This window comes from Falco cherrug, chromosome 4, assembly GCF_023634085.1.
Source record: "Falco cherrug isolate bFalChe1 chromosome 4, bFalChe1.pri, whole genome shotgun sequence".
Classification (NCBI taxonomy): Eukaryota; Metazoa; Chordata; class Aves; order Falconiformes; family Falconidae; genus Falco; species Falco cherrug.
Window position 1 is genome coordinate 76,617,828 of NC_073700.1, and position 18,185 is coordinate 76,636,012.

The 18,185-nt window shown below is 41.1% G+C and overlaps 1 protein-coding gene across 2 annotated transcripts in view; it reads left to right on the forward strand.

Annotated features, from left to right (window-relative positions):
• The window catches only part of VPS50 (VPS50 subunit of EARP/GARPII complex), a 93,391-nt gene extending 86,212 nt beyond the window's left edge, over positions 1 to 7,179 (forward strand). For both annotated transcript variants that reach the window (XM_055707955.1, XM_055707958.1), the window contains 3 exons: positions 1,769 to 1,890; positions 4,845 to 5,034; positions 6,431 to 7,179. In XM_055707955.1, the coding sequence (XP_055563930.1) occupies positions 1,769 to 1,890; positions 4,845 to 5,034; positions 6,431 to 6,550 (432 nt within the window). In that variant the 3' untranslated portion in view covers positions 6,551 to 7,179. The remainder of the gene's footprint in view (positions 1 to 1,768; positions 1,891 to 4,844; positions 5,035 to 6,430) is intronic.
• The last annotated feature ends 11,006 nt before the right edge of the window (positions 7,180 to 18,185 follow it).

The window sequence follows — 18,185 nt, forward strand, 5'->3', positions numbered from 1 at the left end:
GTGGTAAAATTATACTAATTGTTACAGAGAAACTGAAAGTTTTATTTTGAAGAAAGTTATGCATCTGTAATGAATAACAATTTTGTTTACAGCTTTGTACTTTGTAGCTGTTCTCTGCTTTAAAAAAAATAAATCCAAGCAAAGAAGGGAGAATCTAATAGAGGATATATCATTGCACTGATTTTAACTGAATCTTTGTGGTTACCCTTCTTCATGCTGCCATGGCTTTTTGAAATCAGTTTGTACTTAAAATATTTGGTCTGTGCCGTAGAACGTTTTCCTTCTGTGAGAGTGCAACTGCTGATGAATCTGCTTTAGGAAATTAGGACTAATACCATTTCTGGCCTCCACATTATCTAAATAATAATAGTTGCTACAGAAGCTTTTAGATCATTGCTAAGCAATTAGTGATTTGCTGTGAACCCTGGGACTCCAGGATTGAAGATGTAAGTGCAGTGTTTAATGTAATAACCAATTACTTTTAGCCATGTGCACACATATGTAAAGTTCTTCTATACTCAGTATGCATGGAAGCAGATAAAGTGGGGAAAGGCTATTGTTCCAGAAATTAATTATCACAGAGCACTGGGCATTTTCCGTAGACTGAGTTGTATGCCGGTGTCCTGGTTTCAGCTGGGATAGAGTTAATTTTCTTCTTAGTAGCACGACACTGTGGTACCCTGCTTCCTCTTGCCAAATCCCTCTTTCAGAAATTTTGTGTTAAACACCAATTATTTGGTCAGATAGTAGGTTAAATGGATTACTGAGATTCCCTTCTGATTTTCTTCACTTACTGATTTTTTTTTTTATGGAGGGCAAAAAAGGAGGGGGGTGGGGGGATGTGCAGAGAAGAAAAAACAACTAGATTAACAGTCATGGAATGAAAGCGCTTTGTTGGACAAGTATGATCTTAATAGGTTACAGTACAAACTGCTTTTGCTAGTTACAGAGACCAGTTCATTATCGGTCTGCTTTATATTTAAGTCATTTGCTACTTTTTTTTTTTTAATGATGGAGGTGTTAGTCACTGGCAGCAGACTTCTATTTCACTTCATGTAAGTCACAAAATTATTTTAGCAGTAATTATATTCAGTTATGACTGGTTTGTCACTCAAAGGAACAGCTCAAATCCATCCAGGCCATTAATTTTTCAGGTGGAAACAGGTGCCTTCCCTCAACCTGAACTGTTACCCAGCGTTGCAGTATGCTCCTGAACAGTTAGATTTGGACTCTTTTCAGTGGGTGCGCTCAGCATCTTTTAAAGCACTGGGGAACTATCTGATGTTAAATGTTGATGAATAAAAAGTGATTACAGTATTTCTGAGCTTCTTGGAAAGCTGATATGGTGGGTATTTAGAGGGATAAAGAGGTCATCACTGGGTTTTATTAGTGACTGTATATTGACTTTAACAAAGTTAAAGATGAATTTAGGGAGTGAGGCAATGAAAATGGCATTTGAAAGATTAGCTTAGTTAATTTTCAGAGGTTCTACAGAGAACTACACCTCTGGGGAACAGAGCAGTATTTCCTTTTTTTAAAAAAATTACTGAGGTGGTGTTGCGAATGACATTCTAGAAAGTGATGTGCTTTCTACTTTACCCATTAAGTTTGTCTCTGCAGTCTGTGCCTACTAAACTTCTCTGCTTTGCTCTTATTTTCCAGTATTCTCTTTCGTGTGCGTTTCTCATTCTTTGTCATTGTTGCTAGGGGTTTGTAGAGTATCGTCTGTTTTATGCTAAAGGAATAATGATCTTTCATGTTTCATCAGGAATTTGAAGAATATAACAGAAGGTTGAATGAGGTGTCTAAGAGAGTCCGTATTCCACTGCCAGTCTCCAACATCCTTTGGGAGCACTGCATACGCTTGGCAAATAGAACTCTCGTGGAAGGGTAAGTAGTTCATGAAAGTCTTGCATTTGGCTAAATATGTCTATAATGATAACATCTATTTTACAGAATTGGAAGTTCTGATTTTGTAATGCACTGGTAGGATCTTGTTCTTTTGAGAAGCCTAAAAAATATCAAGGCTTAACACAGTTCTTAGCAGTTGTTTCACAGAATCTGGTACAGCATTAAGCCTAAAGGGGATGGTCTTGTACCTAGATACTGCTGAAGAATGACACTGAGTGTTTTATTGAAGCATTTGAAACTACACAGTTCTCTTTCAGACGAGCTCTATCTGAAAATTGCTGCTTCCTGACAGAGCAAAGGAGAAAGTTAAAGTGTAATTGTCAGCATCTCTGTGGTGATGCCATTTGTCTTTGCCAGGAAGAAAGATGGAGTTGTCAACCCTAGCAGTTATCTTAGAGTAGCCATGGAGAAGAATTTTTTCCAAATTCATCAGGAACAGAGAGGTATCTTAGCTGGCTTGGTCAATAAAGGCTCAAGCACCTTAGTCAGGAACTGCTACATCTTGTTCATCCCTCCCACTTAATCAGTGTTCCAGCCTTTTTCAGAGCCAATATTGTAGCCTGAGTATTGTATGTAGTCTTCCACCCACTGCATTTATGTTTTATTTTCTTGTCTCCTTGCTACATATGTCTGGTCTCTCATCGCAAGTTCTTCTGCATCATAGAATATGTGCTGTCTTCCACTCCTGTTCCCATATTTCTTTCCTGGTTATCTTTACCCTGTGCACTCCCTACTACCTATTTTACTACTTTCTATCCCACTCTTTAGCTGTCTGCTCTAATTTAGGACCTCAACAGCATCCTTCTTCTCCAGATGTTAGCTGTCTATTGAGGATCATCAGCTTCCACTGCTTCCATCAAGCCATCATCCTTAAATTCATGCCTATTTCTTTTCATGCCATCATCCTTTTGCTCTTTCTTCAGAGACCAGTTTCATCTTCATGGAGACTAAATCCAGCCATGACCTCCCTCTGGCTTCTCAGTTTCTTCATGTGACATATGACCCATACAACTATGTTTTCTTTTTGAAATTTTATTTTCTACTTATGCCTCAAATCAAACAAAGTGGAACAAAAGCATCTTTCTTCTCCTGTCCCTGTCCCCTTTTCCTTTCAAGTGGATAACACCAGCAATCACTATCAACCTCTTCTGCCTCAGCCCTTGTGCCTGTCTTGGACTTGTTTCTTTTTTCTTACTTCACAATCTTACTCATTTTTGTGACTTCAGTGTTCACAAACCACTTAATTCTTGGCTCTGAAGATCATCGTTCATGTGTCTTGCTCCGCACTGTTCACAATTGTGACTTAGCATGAAATTTTCACCTTTACTGTCACCTAAGCATTTCACTGACTGGTCAGAGGGAACTAGGAATACCTTGCTGGTGTGACTTGCCCTGTGTATTTTCTTGGAGCGTAAAAAGCACTCATTATTGTCTCCTCCCAAATATCTGCCTGTAATTTCTCCTTCTTGCCCAGTTCTTTTGCTCACATACCTTGTAGTTTCATTTGCCACTGGGGAAGGGGAAGAAGGGTACTCTGAACAGCTGACTCTCTGAATACCTTCATAACTTCTTTCATCTCTGAATTCCATGAAGGTATGGCATTAAAAGCCACGAAGGAGATGTTTCTGCTCTAGTCAGCCAGTCAACTGCAATTGTTCTCATCAGGCTCTTTGAGTGAAGGTTCATCTTCAGTGCAGTCAGCCATATCCATCATTAAATTTTGCCCTGCCCTGTCTCCTAGTTCTGTGTTCTCTCCTGTTTCCCATCTGGCTTCTTGAAGTACTTCAGTATGTCCTATTAAGCATCATCGTCCAATCTTCTGAGAAGCTCCAGAGAGCTTGTGTCTTGGTCCTCTCCACTTTTGCCTATGTTATTTCTGCATTTTGCAAACTCTGCATGCTAACTGTAAGGGTGTGATTCTCCTTATTCTTAACCGGTCTTGCTGTGTATCTAGTTTCCAGCTGCATATTTCTGCTTCCTTTGCATCAGACCTAATGATGTAGGTATAATAATTAGGATCAACTTCATGAACCAATGGAAGACTGAGCTTGCTTTAAAGTTGGTAGAAGGGAAGAGTGGAATCAGTGGGACAGGATTGTCACTTGTGGCAGCAGCCTGTGGGTGGGCTGGATTAAGTCTATCAAGACACTGTGCCCCAAACCAAAGCTTTTTTACTCCCTGTACACAGCTGAAATTGGCACTGTCCAAGGGCATTGCAGTGTCATTTCCTTGGATCTTGACAAATGCAATGTCATACCCATTTGAAAAACCACAAAGATAATTTTTCTCATTTGCGGCCTATTACCCCATTGTTATTCTTCCTGGCATTACTCTGCCCTAAGCTTATCTATTGTCTCTTCTTCTTTGAGCTCAAACTTGTCACCAGTTTTCTGTCAATCTGCTCGCATTAAAACATTAATGTCTCACAGAGATTAATTAGCCAGTGCTGCCAACCTTTACCCTCTGTTTGTTGCGGTAGTTGTGCCTTTCTCTAATGCTGCCACTGTTGGTTCAGTGAGCTCCTGGTGACTGTTCCTAAAGCTGCCACATTGCCTGTCAGACTGTGGTGGTCATGAGCACTTGACTAAAGTCACTGTCTAGTGTGTTGATCAGCATTGATTTAGTTTCCTTTAACCCACTTCTAGTAAGTTATTCGATGTAAGATTTTTAGTGGCTTTTGGTGGGGGGTGGCAGTGAGTTTTTTAAGTATCACTGGGTACAATGGGGTTCTGTTCTGTCTGTGGGGCTAAAACATATTATACTAATGCAGATAAAACTTTGCATCAGACATCAGAAGAGTTCTTGTCTGCTTTTAACTGAAAACCATAACTATGTTCCTCCTTAGTGTCAAAGGGCTAAGTTAAACAACTTTGAGAAGTAAGATTCATTTTTATTTCCTTCTAAGTTTTACTTTCCACGGTTTCACTTTTCAGTTATGCCAATGTAAAGAAGTGCAGTAATGAAGGGCGTGCCTTGATGCAACTGGACTTTCAACAATTCTTAATGAAACTAGAAAAGTTAACAGACATTAGGCCTATTCCAGATAAAGAATTTGTGGAGACCTACATTAAAGCATACTATTTAACAGAAAATGACATGGAACGCTGGATAAAAGAACATAGGGTAAGAGTTATTTGCATTCTTTTACTGCCTGTTGGGAAAATTCACCATGATGACAGAATCATGCTAACTATATATGATCAATGCTTCTCTGTGTTAAAAATTAATATATGCATATATGAATATATTCATTTATTATACGAAGATCTTTATGGGAAGCAGTATAAATATACATGCACAAACACATTTATATGTTCGTTATTAATTATCATACGTACTGATTCAACGTCTGATGACTGGAAAGGTTAAATAAGCAAGGCGCATCTACCTACTGTATCAAAAAGTGTAGAGAACAAGAGCGAAGTGAAGTTGGAAACATTTGTGTGCTGTTCAGAATATGCCAAAATGCACAGCTCGATCATCAGGAAGTTAGGTTTGAAATCACACTGTGGAGTTTTACTTTGCCTTTGGGAATAGATTGCTTAAACTAAGCTGTAAGGCACAATGGGTAGGAGTCATTGCTGCTTCTTCCTTCATTTAATAATACTGAATCAGGATCAACATTTCTCTCCAGGTAAGTCTTCATTTGTGTTTTGAAAGCATTTACCGTGCTTTCATGGTAGCACAACCTAACAGTTATAACAGGACTGCGTAAGAAATAGTCACATGCTGTTGAAGTAAGAAGACTTCTAAAATGTAGCACTTTGAAATCTGTATTTTGGGCTTACTTTAAATCCCACTAGAAATGGATGAAAGAAATGCCTCTAGTAATTTTCTTTGTTTTACCTGGAGCCACAAGAGAGATTGTGAGCTGTTCTTTGGTGACCTACATGGAAAAACACTTGTTTAAACCTACTGGTGAGAGCTGTATTTTGGATGGTGTTGGTATAAAGGTAGAACTGGCAAATGGGGTGTTTTGACAGGTGTTAAGAATTCTTGTCTTAACATTTTTGCCATTTTTTCCTTCTTTATCATGTACTGAAATTAATATTGTTTGGAGGCCCTGTAGACAGAAGTATTTAGAGGCTTATTGGAAATGAGAAGTCAAAATAAAAAAGATACAAACTTTTGTCATTTTGTTTAGGAAAATGCTTTTATGTTAAAAACTAATCTCATTAGCATGTATATTTCCTACCATACCTCCCAAAGAACGGAAAATGCATTAAAAATTGATTTATATAAATATGTATTCACAGAATCACTTTCTGTGAACTCAGTCCAACACTACTAAAGTAAGCATTTTCCATTATAATCTGCCATGTAGCAAAATACAGTTTTGTTCTCTGCCTCAACTATGAAAACTATCCAGACCTGACTTAACTACCACTTTAAATCTCCCTTGTGTACTGACTGCCTCTATCAGTTGAAAAGTCCACAGTGTGTATGTCAGCGTGTTTTAATTTTCTATCTTTGTCTGGTGTGTTACTCTGCCATAACATGATCTGCTTTTATTTGCCAGGAATATTCCACTAAGCAGTTGACCAATCTGGTGAATGTTTGTCTGGGCTCCCACATCAACAAAAAGACAAGACAGAAGCTTCTAGCTGCTATTGACGACATAGACAGGCCTAAAAGATAACTGGAGAGAGCTGCTTTCCTTGTGACTTGTACCTTTTTCTGTTCATGTGAAGCATGCAGACAAACCTCTCATGGACTAATGACAACCTTCTCTTAAACATTGTGCATGACCTTTCTTACCAGCATTGGAGACACTGAAGTGGCATAATGTTCTAAAATATGACTTTTCTAATCCATAGAATTCTTTTCTGTCGTATTTCTTTTTTTTTTTATTTTGTTTTGTTACTTGCCCTTAGTAAAGGGCCACTGTTTGTCTATCATTGGTGAGCTGTATATTTTGCAAAATTGTATACTGTAAGTAAAATCAAAATCAGAGAGAAATACATTGGCTTAATATATAGTTGATGCTCTTTTTAATAAAAGGGCTACTTGAAAATATGATTTCTTTCTTCCTTGCCTTCACCCTCAGAAATTGTGCTTTATTATGGAACAGTGTAAAATGAAAGGAAATGTACAATATTTGATCAGTGTATCTTGCATGTGGATTAAGAGTGCAGATCAACTAAATACTTCCATGTTAAAGCCTCTCATCTTCATATGTATTTAAAAATGTCTGTTTATTTCGGAATTAATTTAGTCACATCAAAATGATTGACTTAACAAGGTAATAAATACTGTACACTAATATGATATATTTGTGCGACCTTTTTTCCTAATTGAACAACACAAAATGTCATTTACAATAGAAATTACTAATGTTCCCTTCCCTTTTGTCCCTCTGCCAGTCTTCCCTGTTCTGAATCAATAATGCCAAGGCATAGGAAAAACGTTTTTTTGGCTGATGTTTTGGATTGATATAAGATAATCTTACTGTTTCCTGCTCTGCTGTAGATACCCTGAGTGATCCTGAGCAAAGCAAAATTGCTTGGCTGTGTATTTGTCCTAGAAATCGATTTTTCACAGCATCACTGACTTCGCTGAAGTTTTCAGGTTTGCCTTTGGCAAGTATGTAAAGGTTTACATTTTGGTGGGTTTTTTTAATTACATATTAAGCTTGTTGCAGTGCTCCCAGACCTTTTAAATGGTAGCATGCTACCATTGAGCTAATAGGTAAAATAATTTACATGAGCTACAATCCGCTAATGGACATGTTAAAATCTCAGTTTCAGGTGCATACTTGCTATTGTACTTCTTAGTCAAACATGAGAGAATCGGGACTTACTGAATGACAACAGTATCTAGTGAAACAGATAGTTGCCCTGTGGAATAATTATAATTGCTCTTTTCTGTAGCTTAATTTCCTCTTCAGCTGTGGACTGGGCACCATTATGTGAGTTCAGTGAAAGCCTGTATACAGTTTTAGAAGAGTGGTAGAATTTACATTTTAAATACTGACTGTGCAGTATTCAGCTCCCCTGTTCATCTGTATTTTAAATGAAATAAGATTTAAACAAAATTTAACTCTGTTACTTAATGACCATGCTGTCATGCTGAGTTCCATTTAAAACTTGTTTAGTGGCTTGTCAATGTATATGTTGGAGCCGAATCACTTTTACTCTCATTAAAAAGGTGGTTCAAAAAAAGAAGAGTAGTTTGTTTTGAAAGTGTGGACTTTTGCATCAGTATGTCTGTCCTGAAGTCAGATCCTGAACAAGACCTCTTGGAAGAAATAGAAATGTGTGTGAGATGATTAGTGTAAATTCTGTTTCAATTTTCTTCTCATGGGTGAAATAAGAAATTTAAATCTCTTTACCAGAGCTTTGGTGAGCTGAACACAGGGTTAATTTCTCCTGAACTGTTTAGGTTGCTGTGATTTGATTGCTTACCGAAAAATAGGAGCGTAAGCACAGACTGGAATGTAGGGTCAAGGAAGGAGGTGGGTAATTGCATGAATCATAGTCAGGAGTGATTTTTTTTTTTTTTAGTGTATCTATAGATAGACTTGTTATTTTTAAGTAAGCCCCCAAATAAAAGAATATGCAAGACACAGTGTTAAGCCTGTGCAACAACTGTTTGATCTTTGTTCGTGTAAGCCTCAGAAATTATTATGTTTTCCAGAGGAATCTCCTTTTGCTGTCCGGGATTGATGCTAAGGGTGAAGCTACATAGCTTAATGCAGGGGTCCTCAAACTACGGCCCGCGGGCCAGATACGGCCCCCCAGGGTCCTCAATCCGCGCCCCGCCCCCCCCCCCCCCCCCCCCCGGTATTTACAGACCCCCCCCTACCCCCACCCTCCCCGCCAGCGGGTGGGGGAGGGGAAACCAAGCAGCCGCAGATGACTGCCTGACACTGCATCCGCACGCCGGCCCCCTGGTTAAAAAGTTTGAGGACCCCTGGCTTAATGGCTTACAGATGCTCTTAGATACATGGTTTAACTTTCAGGGTGCCCTGCATGGAGTCAGGAGCTGGACTTGATGGTCCACGTGGATCCCTTCCAACTCAGGATATTCTGTATTATTTGGTCCTGAGTGACTAATGAAGCAAAGTTTTAGCTGAATGTTGAATGATTAACTTACTAAGGTTAGGTAGTTTCCATCCTCTGGTATGAGAATTCTTTATAAACCGTTGATTTTTTTAGCTTTTCTGTACATCTTCATTTTCCTATGGAATAAGAAGTCTCTTACGCTGCTTTTTCTGCAATAGAAAATATGGCGTAGATATCCTTTATGTTTTAGAGGAGCGTTTTGGAATACTTTAATAACAGAAGATGATTTCCTTTGGTCTCCAAGCAGAATGACCAGCGCTGCAGAGGGGGCAATGCGTCTGTCAGTCCTTCTTTAGACTAATAAAGAACTTCAGTCCTGTTCCCCAGACAGTAAGTACTCTCATATTTGCCAGACTCAGCTGGAGCACAGATGACCAGTTATCAAGTCTCTGATTAGGCGAAGCCTGTTCTCGTCCTGATCGGCATACAGCTGGCTTTTCTACAGCCAGCTTCTCTCAGTTGCATCGAGTGGTGATGCTGTTCCCCAAAGCAGCAGCTACTGGGACAAACATAGAGGGAAGCCAACTAACAGGTTGCTGTTACCCCGGTGTAAAATTCAAGTCCTTGCTTTGGTATGGATTTAATTATTCAAGGCAGAACGGCATTGACAGGAAAGACCATCTTGGATCAGCAGTGCCTCAGCTGATGGGGTAGAGTGCACAGAGCAGCCCCTGCAGGTGTAAATTCGAGTTCTTGGTCTGGGTAAGGACTTGAATGCTCTGCGAGTTCAGATTTCCATGTAACTGACTGTTCTGGATTCCGTTGTTCCTGCATCGGAGAGAGTCTTCCCATGCATGAAGTAAGAGCTTGGCTTTCTTCTGATCTGCAGTGGGAAAAACTAGATCCTTTTCAGATCTGCTTAGCAAACCCTGAATTTGGGGTGTAGGTTATAGCTTGTGAACACTGCTGAAAGAACAGCCTGCCTTCTTTTGTCCCTACCCCCTTAGGGGAGAAAAAGGAAGGAGTGATCAGTGGCTGTCTCAAAGCTGTGTGTGACAGGTTTGCATCCCCTTTTAATTGTCACAGGTGTGAATGACAAAGGCATGTCTCCTGGTACTGAGTGCAAAGCTGTGGACACAGGTTGTGCTCTTGACCTGTCCTTGTGCCACAGAACACAACGTTGTAAAGATCCCCTTCTCTTACTATGAAAGTGATGTATGTAGAGCCTTTCCCCTTTTAAGATCTTGCTCATAGTTAGTGTTGATAAAATTTTTGTATTGCAAGCTGCACTTTGGTAACTCAAACTTTGAATAAAGCCCACGTTTAAAAACAAGCAAACAAAAAATCCCTGAAAAACACACACATACAAGAAAACCCTCCGCTCTGCTTAAATTGATAAATAGTGCTGTCTCTTACCAAAATCCTCAAAAGGCCAAATGTCAGCAGGCACCTGCTATATTATAAATGATGCAAGCAGCGATGGACAAAAAAATGCAGATTTATTGTGTGTGGGTGATGGTATCTACTTTATTTATAACCACTGCTAGAAACAGCATAATATAAAGACTAAACATTGCCCCAGACACTAGGGTTATGGTGCAAGCCTGGAAATGACATAATTTGCAAAGAGCAAAGTTTCCATGCTTGCTGCCTATTTAAGGATATTTGTGAGTATGTTGTTTTTTCAGCACCAGAGCTGTTTTTTTCACAGCAGGGACTTGGTTTTTAAGGACCTCCTGCTCTTCTATGAGATCCCAGGTGTGAAGCAGTATCTTTAAGTTATACTAAAGACTTCACAAATGTGTGTTACTTTTTTTTCTTTTGAACCGGCATTAAATCAATAATGTCATATGGTAAAGTACATGGCTAAGAAACTAATGAAGAGATGAGTAATCTCTTTTTTTTGTGTGGTGGATCCATTGCTCAGCTTTAATTTGGTGGTGTATTCTGTCCAGTCCCAGAGAGTTTACCTGTATAAGCTGAACTAAAAATAGTTGAATGTGAACTAAACTCAAATCTACTTGGCTGTCCTGATAAAGGAAGTCCCCCCAGTACCCCTCAGCTCTGCTGGGTCAATATGAAACTTTTGATCTGGATACATACGTGAAAGAAAAATAACTTTCAGAGCAGAGATGCATAGATCTATGTATTACATTTGCAGATTATCTTACACAGATTTTAATATTGTTAGATTTAAAACTGGCAAACAACTTTGTAAAGGTGTGGTGATCTTTAAAAACAAAATACATGAGCAAGCTGAAGATCTAGAAGAGATGCAGTGAAGTGCCTCTTCACTACGCACAAAATTAAGGAATGATGGATATGATCAGATGTGCAGAATGACTGCAGGTGTTTCTGAAGATCTTTTTTACAAGTAAATCCAAGTTCATACCTTGTATGTATTTCCTGCCCTGTATTTCCAGCATTTTTTATTCATAAGTACCACTACTCATAAATAAAAAGTCAACCCATTCATTGTATTTTGGTAAAGAATGAAATAGAAATATCACCTCAGCCTTAAAATAAAAAGAATCCTTGTACAGGAAAGAAATTGTCTTGTGGATGCTGTCTGAGAGCTGCGAGGCTGTCGTGTAGAATATGCACCATAAACTGTTCCTTTTGAAATTTGTCCATATATTATAGCATAAATGCATACGTACACAGTTTTGTGTGCAATGTAATTCAACACTGGGGACCAGAAAAAATGGCAAAATTCAACAATTAGCAGCACATTATCGGTTTCTCTGCCATCACTTACATTAGTAGCTTACGCTGAAGCTGAGGTAGGTATTGCAGAGGTGTTTCCTTATGTGAGTAACTGGTGTCCGTTGAGGACAGGGTCATAACCTACATCTGAATTCAGAGCTTTGAGTACATCTGATTTACCGTACTGCTCCCAGTGCTGCTGGCTTTGTCTGCCACTGGTGTGTGCCGCGTAGGAAGCATCACGCAGGAGCCTGCTGAAGAGGAGCTCCAGCCCAGCCCAAACCACTGTAAACATCAGATTGGACATTGTTGGTGGAGCATGATGCTCCTGCCCTTAAGCAGAGACCGTGGGTAGCCATGCTTGCTGCCCTGGCTGCCAGGGGGGTACCTGCTCTAGATGCATGAAACTGGTGCGTTAGAGAGTGGGCAGACTCAAACTGAAAGGCAGTGGTGTGTCGGTGCAGTGAACGGGCAGCTTGCTCCAGGATAGTTTGCTGCTCTTGTGAAACCCGAAAACTCAAAAAACCATGCAAATTGTCATTGCCTGATGCAGTTATTAGCACAGCACTAAGTACCTGTGAGTTTCCAGGACCATTTATTTCTTGAAATACAGGAAAATGTCAGCAATGTAAATGAGTTTGAGCAGGGGCTGCTTCCTGCCCCTGAGCTGCCAACATCTGTCTCCTCCAGAGCAGTTAGAATATTCAAGCAGCTAAATGCCCCAGCCAGCTGAGCATTTGTGGGCAGTTTATAATGCACTGCATTTCAACTAGACTGAACTGTTGCTGTAAATAGTAATGCATCATAGCTGTAATGCTGTTAGCTTTTCCTTCCCCTCCCTGCCTTGCACTCACAGCCCCGTGTTGTGCTGTTTGATGGGGCACTTCCTTCTCAGGGTTTACTGAGCCTTTATGCTGAGGTCTGTTTATTTTTAGTGAGTTGTTTATTACTGTTTTCTGTTGCTCAAAATCTCTGTGGTGAGATGCAGGGCTCTGGGTGATGCATGTGTGTTGCCTGTATGCACTAGGACATCTCTTGCTGTTTGTGGCTGCCCTGGCTGGGGGGAAGGAGCTCCCCATGGGTGGCATGTTCAGTAACACCTTAGGGATGCTGCATACTGCAACTTCCAGGTCACAGACCCATCCTGAGCTTTGATTTAGGTTCTGTTCTGTCTTGGTGCCTGTTGTAGGGAAGTTTGGTTTATTTTCCTTTACTTTACTCCCCTAGCTGTAAAAGAAATTATGTTGTCTACCATGGTTTTTTTACAAAGTGCTATCAGGCTGTGGTTCTGCAGGCATGAGCTGTACTTTGAACAGCCTTCAGTGCCTTAACCCCCAGGAAGCTGAAACATAAACTCTTTGTGGAGAAGAAAACACATAATGAATATTCCTTCCCTGTGTCTCAAGCTCTTTAGGTGCTGTTTCCTTTGCGTTAGGACAGAAGCCAATAACCCCACACATTTTTTCTTCTGATGCTATGCTTCGGACTGCACCCGGCAGTGCCATTGCCTGTGTAGCAGGGGACCCTGCTATGGATGAGAAAACATGGGCTGAGCTATAGGTAGGACTCTTCTAAAATATACCTGTGCATTACAGTAATCTGCTGCTGCCAGAAATAATAACTAGGCAGATTAGATAGGGAAGACTGTGGACAAAATTAAAGGGAGATTTACCTTTTTTTTTTTTTTAAATGATAATATGAATGGATATTAAAAATACATACACACATGCATCCTGATGGCTGTGCTTCTATACAGCATCAATGAAAGTTCATGCCCTCTGTGTGAATTGTGGGAGTAGTCACCTACCTACTAAGGTGATACGTACCCTGGAGATACCACGTGGATGCAGACTGAGAGATGCTTTATTGAGAGAGACAGACTTCCAAGGAGACACAAGCTGTAAGGAGGCAAGACGCTTGCCAATAAGATCTCATCTTTATTGTGATGTTCAATGTGGTTTGTAGGTAAAGGAAAATGTATTTTGGGGAGCTAACCAAGGCGTTTTCCATTTAGGGTTCAAGCCTTTATCCTCTCCTACATAAGAGGCCTTCATTGCATCAGTTCCTCTCCCTTCCCATTTATGTATACCCGAAGACCATGTTTTCCTCCCTACACATCCAGACACCTGGACTCATGCAGGGACCCTTTCCAGAGCAGGGTGACTCGGGGAAAGCCTACCTGGAGGAGCCCACAGTGCGAAACTGTCCCTGGGGAAGGAGCCAAGGCTGCCACAGAAGGACCAGGGTCCACGTGGGACTTCTCAGGCCAGTTTTAGGTATCTGCTGCCTTTATAAACCAAACATTTGTTCTTCTGCCAGCAGATCTTCTTACCTTGTGGAAAGAAGCATGAGAAGCTCTCACCTTGATTTTCTTTTCCTTGAAGCACAAATGTTTTTTTTAAGGCACTGAGTTACGACCTAAATGCCAACATGAATGCACAAAGGAGCTAGACCCAGAGGGGCAAGGACAGTATAGGTGCAACTTAAGATCTCTTTTGTTCACAAAAAAAACTAGAACACAAAATTCTTACTCTATTTTCTTTACAAGTAACTTCTTTTTGTAAAGACCAAACCTGAGACTGTTCCAAATAAAAAAAATAAAAGTAAAGAGATCAGGGAAGATTTCTTTGCAATGTCTATCCATGCTTTTAAAATCTATCTATTCAATAATGGGAAATGATGGCATAATACCTCTAGAGTATTTTCTTCTTTTGTTTTGTAGGCCCTAAGTTGTATGATTAGCTTCAGTTGCCTGGCTGAGCGTTCAGACTAAGCTGGCAGGCTCTGTTTAAGATTCTGGGTGATTAGTTCCCGTGAATCTGTGTGCTCTCATGTCTTTAGGTTAAGACTAATTTCTGTATTAAATTTCAGTTTTCTGCATTTTAAAGGAGTGAGTTGTATGAATAATTAAAACACATTTATTAACCTCTAATGAATGGTCAGTAAGGCTGGGAATTGAACAGAGTGACATATGTGCGGGAAGTTTTGAAGCTGACTCTTGGTAGGAATGAGAAAAAAAATCTCAAAGTTAATCAACTTAATTTTTTGGAGGTCATGATGTGCCTTAGATTGCAACCTGAAAAATACAAGTACAATCTTTTCGGGGGTTACCTCGTACTTCATGATGAATCTTTCTGCTCTCACTGTTTCATGAGGTCAGTGAAGGACTTTCAGGCGTGCTTTCCTGAAAACAGGCTACAGTTTATACTTGCTCTGTTTACAAACATTAATTTTTTAGGAAAAGTAAATTTTAAAAAAATGCAGAAGATTTGGCTTCTTTAAGTATTTTATTAATATATTCACCTTACTGTTACAGTATGGAGTAGAATAAAGAATTACCTGCTTTTATGTAAAGTTGACAGGTTAATTTTTGGCATTTTCTTTCTTTCGTATTCTACAGTGCACTGCAGAAACAAAAAGACCATATTAATGGTCAGTGCCAGCTTGTGGGGGGAGCCCTCTTCATTGGCATGACCTCCAACTTATATGAGTATTGCAACAGCACTTGAGTGCTCCAGTCATGGACCACATCATCACTCTGCTGCGCTTTCAGTAAAAAATATGAAATAGATGATTTCTGTTGCCTCAGTAGGGCTTGAATCGAAGAGTAGCATAGGTGGAGGGCTGTGTTTGACTAATCTCTGTTGGCTTGTATATACTCACAGCACGGAGATAGCAAGGCCCCGTCCTCCCTGCTGCCCCCTTCCCAGGGCAGCGCAGGAGCCTGACACAGGTGTGCCAGTCACCTGGTGGAGCAGCCTCTGTCCCCGTTTTTGGCACAAGCCTGGAGAGACGGAGCGCTGCACCTGTGTGGCTCGGTGGGAGCGCCTTCTGCAGAGACAGTCGGCTCTACCACCAGTGTCTGCGAGGGTGGAGGCATCAGCCCCTGGAGTAGAAAGCAGAATCCAGCCCCACGACTGCTGATGAGCTGTACCTCCGTGGGATCTGGCTGACCTTCTGCATCGTGCCACTCCTTGTGGCCGTGGTGGGCTTCCAAGGAGAGGGCTGGAAGCAGCAGGGGTGGCTGGCCAGGGGGTAGATTACAGGGCACTGGGCAAAAATGCAGGCTGGGTTACAAGGACCCCCCCCCATGACTGGTGACCAGAGGAGACGTGGCTGCCAAGAAAAAGGCATCTCTTGTGTTTTGCTTCCTTTCCCCGGCTGTTGAAGTAGGAGAGCAGCCCGAGGGCCTGCGCCGTGGGGCTGCTGCTCCCCCCCTGGAGCCACAGCTCTGCCACAGTGCTCTGGGGGGACATCCCTCCCCACGGAGCTGCCCGCCGGTCTCTGCCACCTGCTTCTTGTACTGGCAGAGTTTAATTTAGGCCATCACTGCAGCACCGGCCTCTCTTTGCTAGTGAAGATGCAGAGATGCAACTATAATGAAAGGAGCAAATTAATTTGGTCTGATTCATCTACTCTTGTTTCTAATGAAATGCTCCAAGGAAGGAATAGGAACTTGCTTTTAAGCACGTGGTGGAACTCGAGCTCTCTACAGAAGCTTTTCCACCCCAGCCTTGGAGCAAGGCTGACCCAGGGTAGTCAGCAGGATCTAGGATACAGACTGGCAGAGTAGCTGGGCCACGAGCCAAACAGGGTCACCACCTTGCAGGGACAGTATTTCCAATGTGTTCCTGGGCTGGAGAGGGACAAAGGATTGGGGAACAAGTGGTAAAAATCCCACTACAAAATGGAAAACTTTTTATATTGACTTAATGATTTTGTGGTGATGAGGCTCAGGTCTGGTGCTGTGAGAGACCAGAGAAAGGGAAAATGTTTTTTGTGTTTTGACAGGATCTCCCATGATCTACTCCAATATATTGAGATGAGGAGGGCAACTGAGCAAAGTGGCCTCCCTCACCTACCATGGAGAGGGAATGATAACCCTTCTGGTTCCCCTCCTCCACTCCGTTAGATAAGCCTAATAACTAGGTTTTGGTATTCATCTTGAGCCATTATTTTGTATTCAAACCTATATAAATGGAAATGAAGAATACACTGAACAGTTTCTTCTGGAAGGTACAGAAAACATTATGTGTATATAAGCAGTCATTCTTCATTCTTCTGCATTATATACCTGCCTGGGTATCAGTGAAAAATCATTTGCAGAATGGGTGCATGTGTCTTTTCTGTTATTTAGGACGCCTATTTTGTGAAAATGATGCCAGTCCAAATAATTGGGTGTAATGGAGGGGAAGTGTATAGATGCTAAAAAGTGCTATGAAGAGGCTGAATTTGCTCTGGAAGAAGACTTGAGATTTCATTATTCCCATTGCTGTCTCCTAAGATCAAGGTAACCTGAAAAGAGAAGGGACTACCTTGACAGTTCACTTTTATTTTGCTTCCTACAATAACTCATGGACAAAACCCAGATTGGTTTCTTGATGCATTGTATCAGATAATTCTCTCTTCTAACTCAGCCACCCTCCCCCAGCCTTAACTTGACTGAAATGGCAATTTGATTGTACATGTGTACATCCCGCTTTGTAAATCTTTGTAAATGTGTGCCTCAAGGTTTACTACAGTACCATAGCCTATATTTTCGCTATGAAACGTAAAGGTCCCAAACAGTTCTTCGTGTACGGGAGCAGGGGTGGGATCAGGCAGGTGCCATTGCCCTTGCTGCAGCCATTGCTAACGTCCCCTCATTCTTCAGTCTTGTGCCCTTAGCTGGAGGAAGCAAGGAAGAATCCTGAGCAATGTCTAATGGGTCTGGAAATGGGACGTTTTGCTGAACGCTGAGGCATTTAGACCAACACAGAAATGCACGATATTGGCCAGGAGCTAAAGCCAGTTACCTTGGAGGATGAATTCCCATTGTAAGGGACAGGATGGCCCACAAATGGGGAAGAGAGCAGAGGAGATGGTGAGGGCCCCTGTCTCCTGCAATCTTCCAAACAAGGTGCTTGGGTTTTCTTAAAGAGCTTTCTTGTAACATTAACCATCTGCTGCAATATGATAAAGCTTCAGTGTCACTGTGCTCTTTTGGGTTAGAAAGGAATATGACTGCAACTTGCACAGTTCCTCAAAGTTAACTTCAAAGGCATGAAGAAATAAGTCCCAAAATACAGAGACTGTCACAACTTAGATAAAGGGAAGACGACTGTAGCAGTGGAAGTCCAGTACTGTCTCCCCAAAACACCAACGGGGGACAGAAGGAGCGGGAAGGTGCAGAGCCTGGCTTCAGCCAACACACAGGCAGTGAGGAAAAAAACTAACTTTGCAGGGAAGAATTTGGAGAAAAAAACCCTGAGCAAAATATTGACTTCCAACCTTCCATCAAAATATGCCTTGAAACAGTAAATCCAGCAGCTGAATTCCCGCTGCATACAAAAGACTCTGAAACAAGCCTCTGAGACGAAAGCCGTTAGTAAGGTAAGAAGGAAATATTTCCTCCACAGAAAGTAAAACGTACTTTTTATTCCATAGAGGCATGCATGTATTCAGGGCCAGTGCTATACATGAACTCTGCCAGAAAGATGTTGTGACGTTGTTTTTCCATCCTAATCCATTTGCAAATTGAGTCAGTGAAGTACCAATTAACCTCAGGTCATTAATTTTAAATAC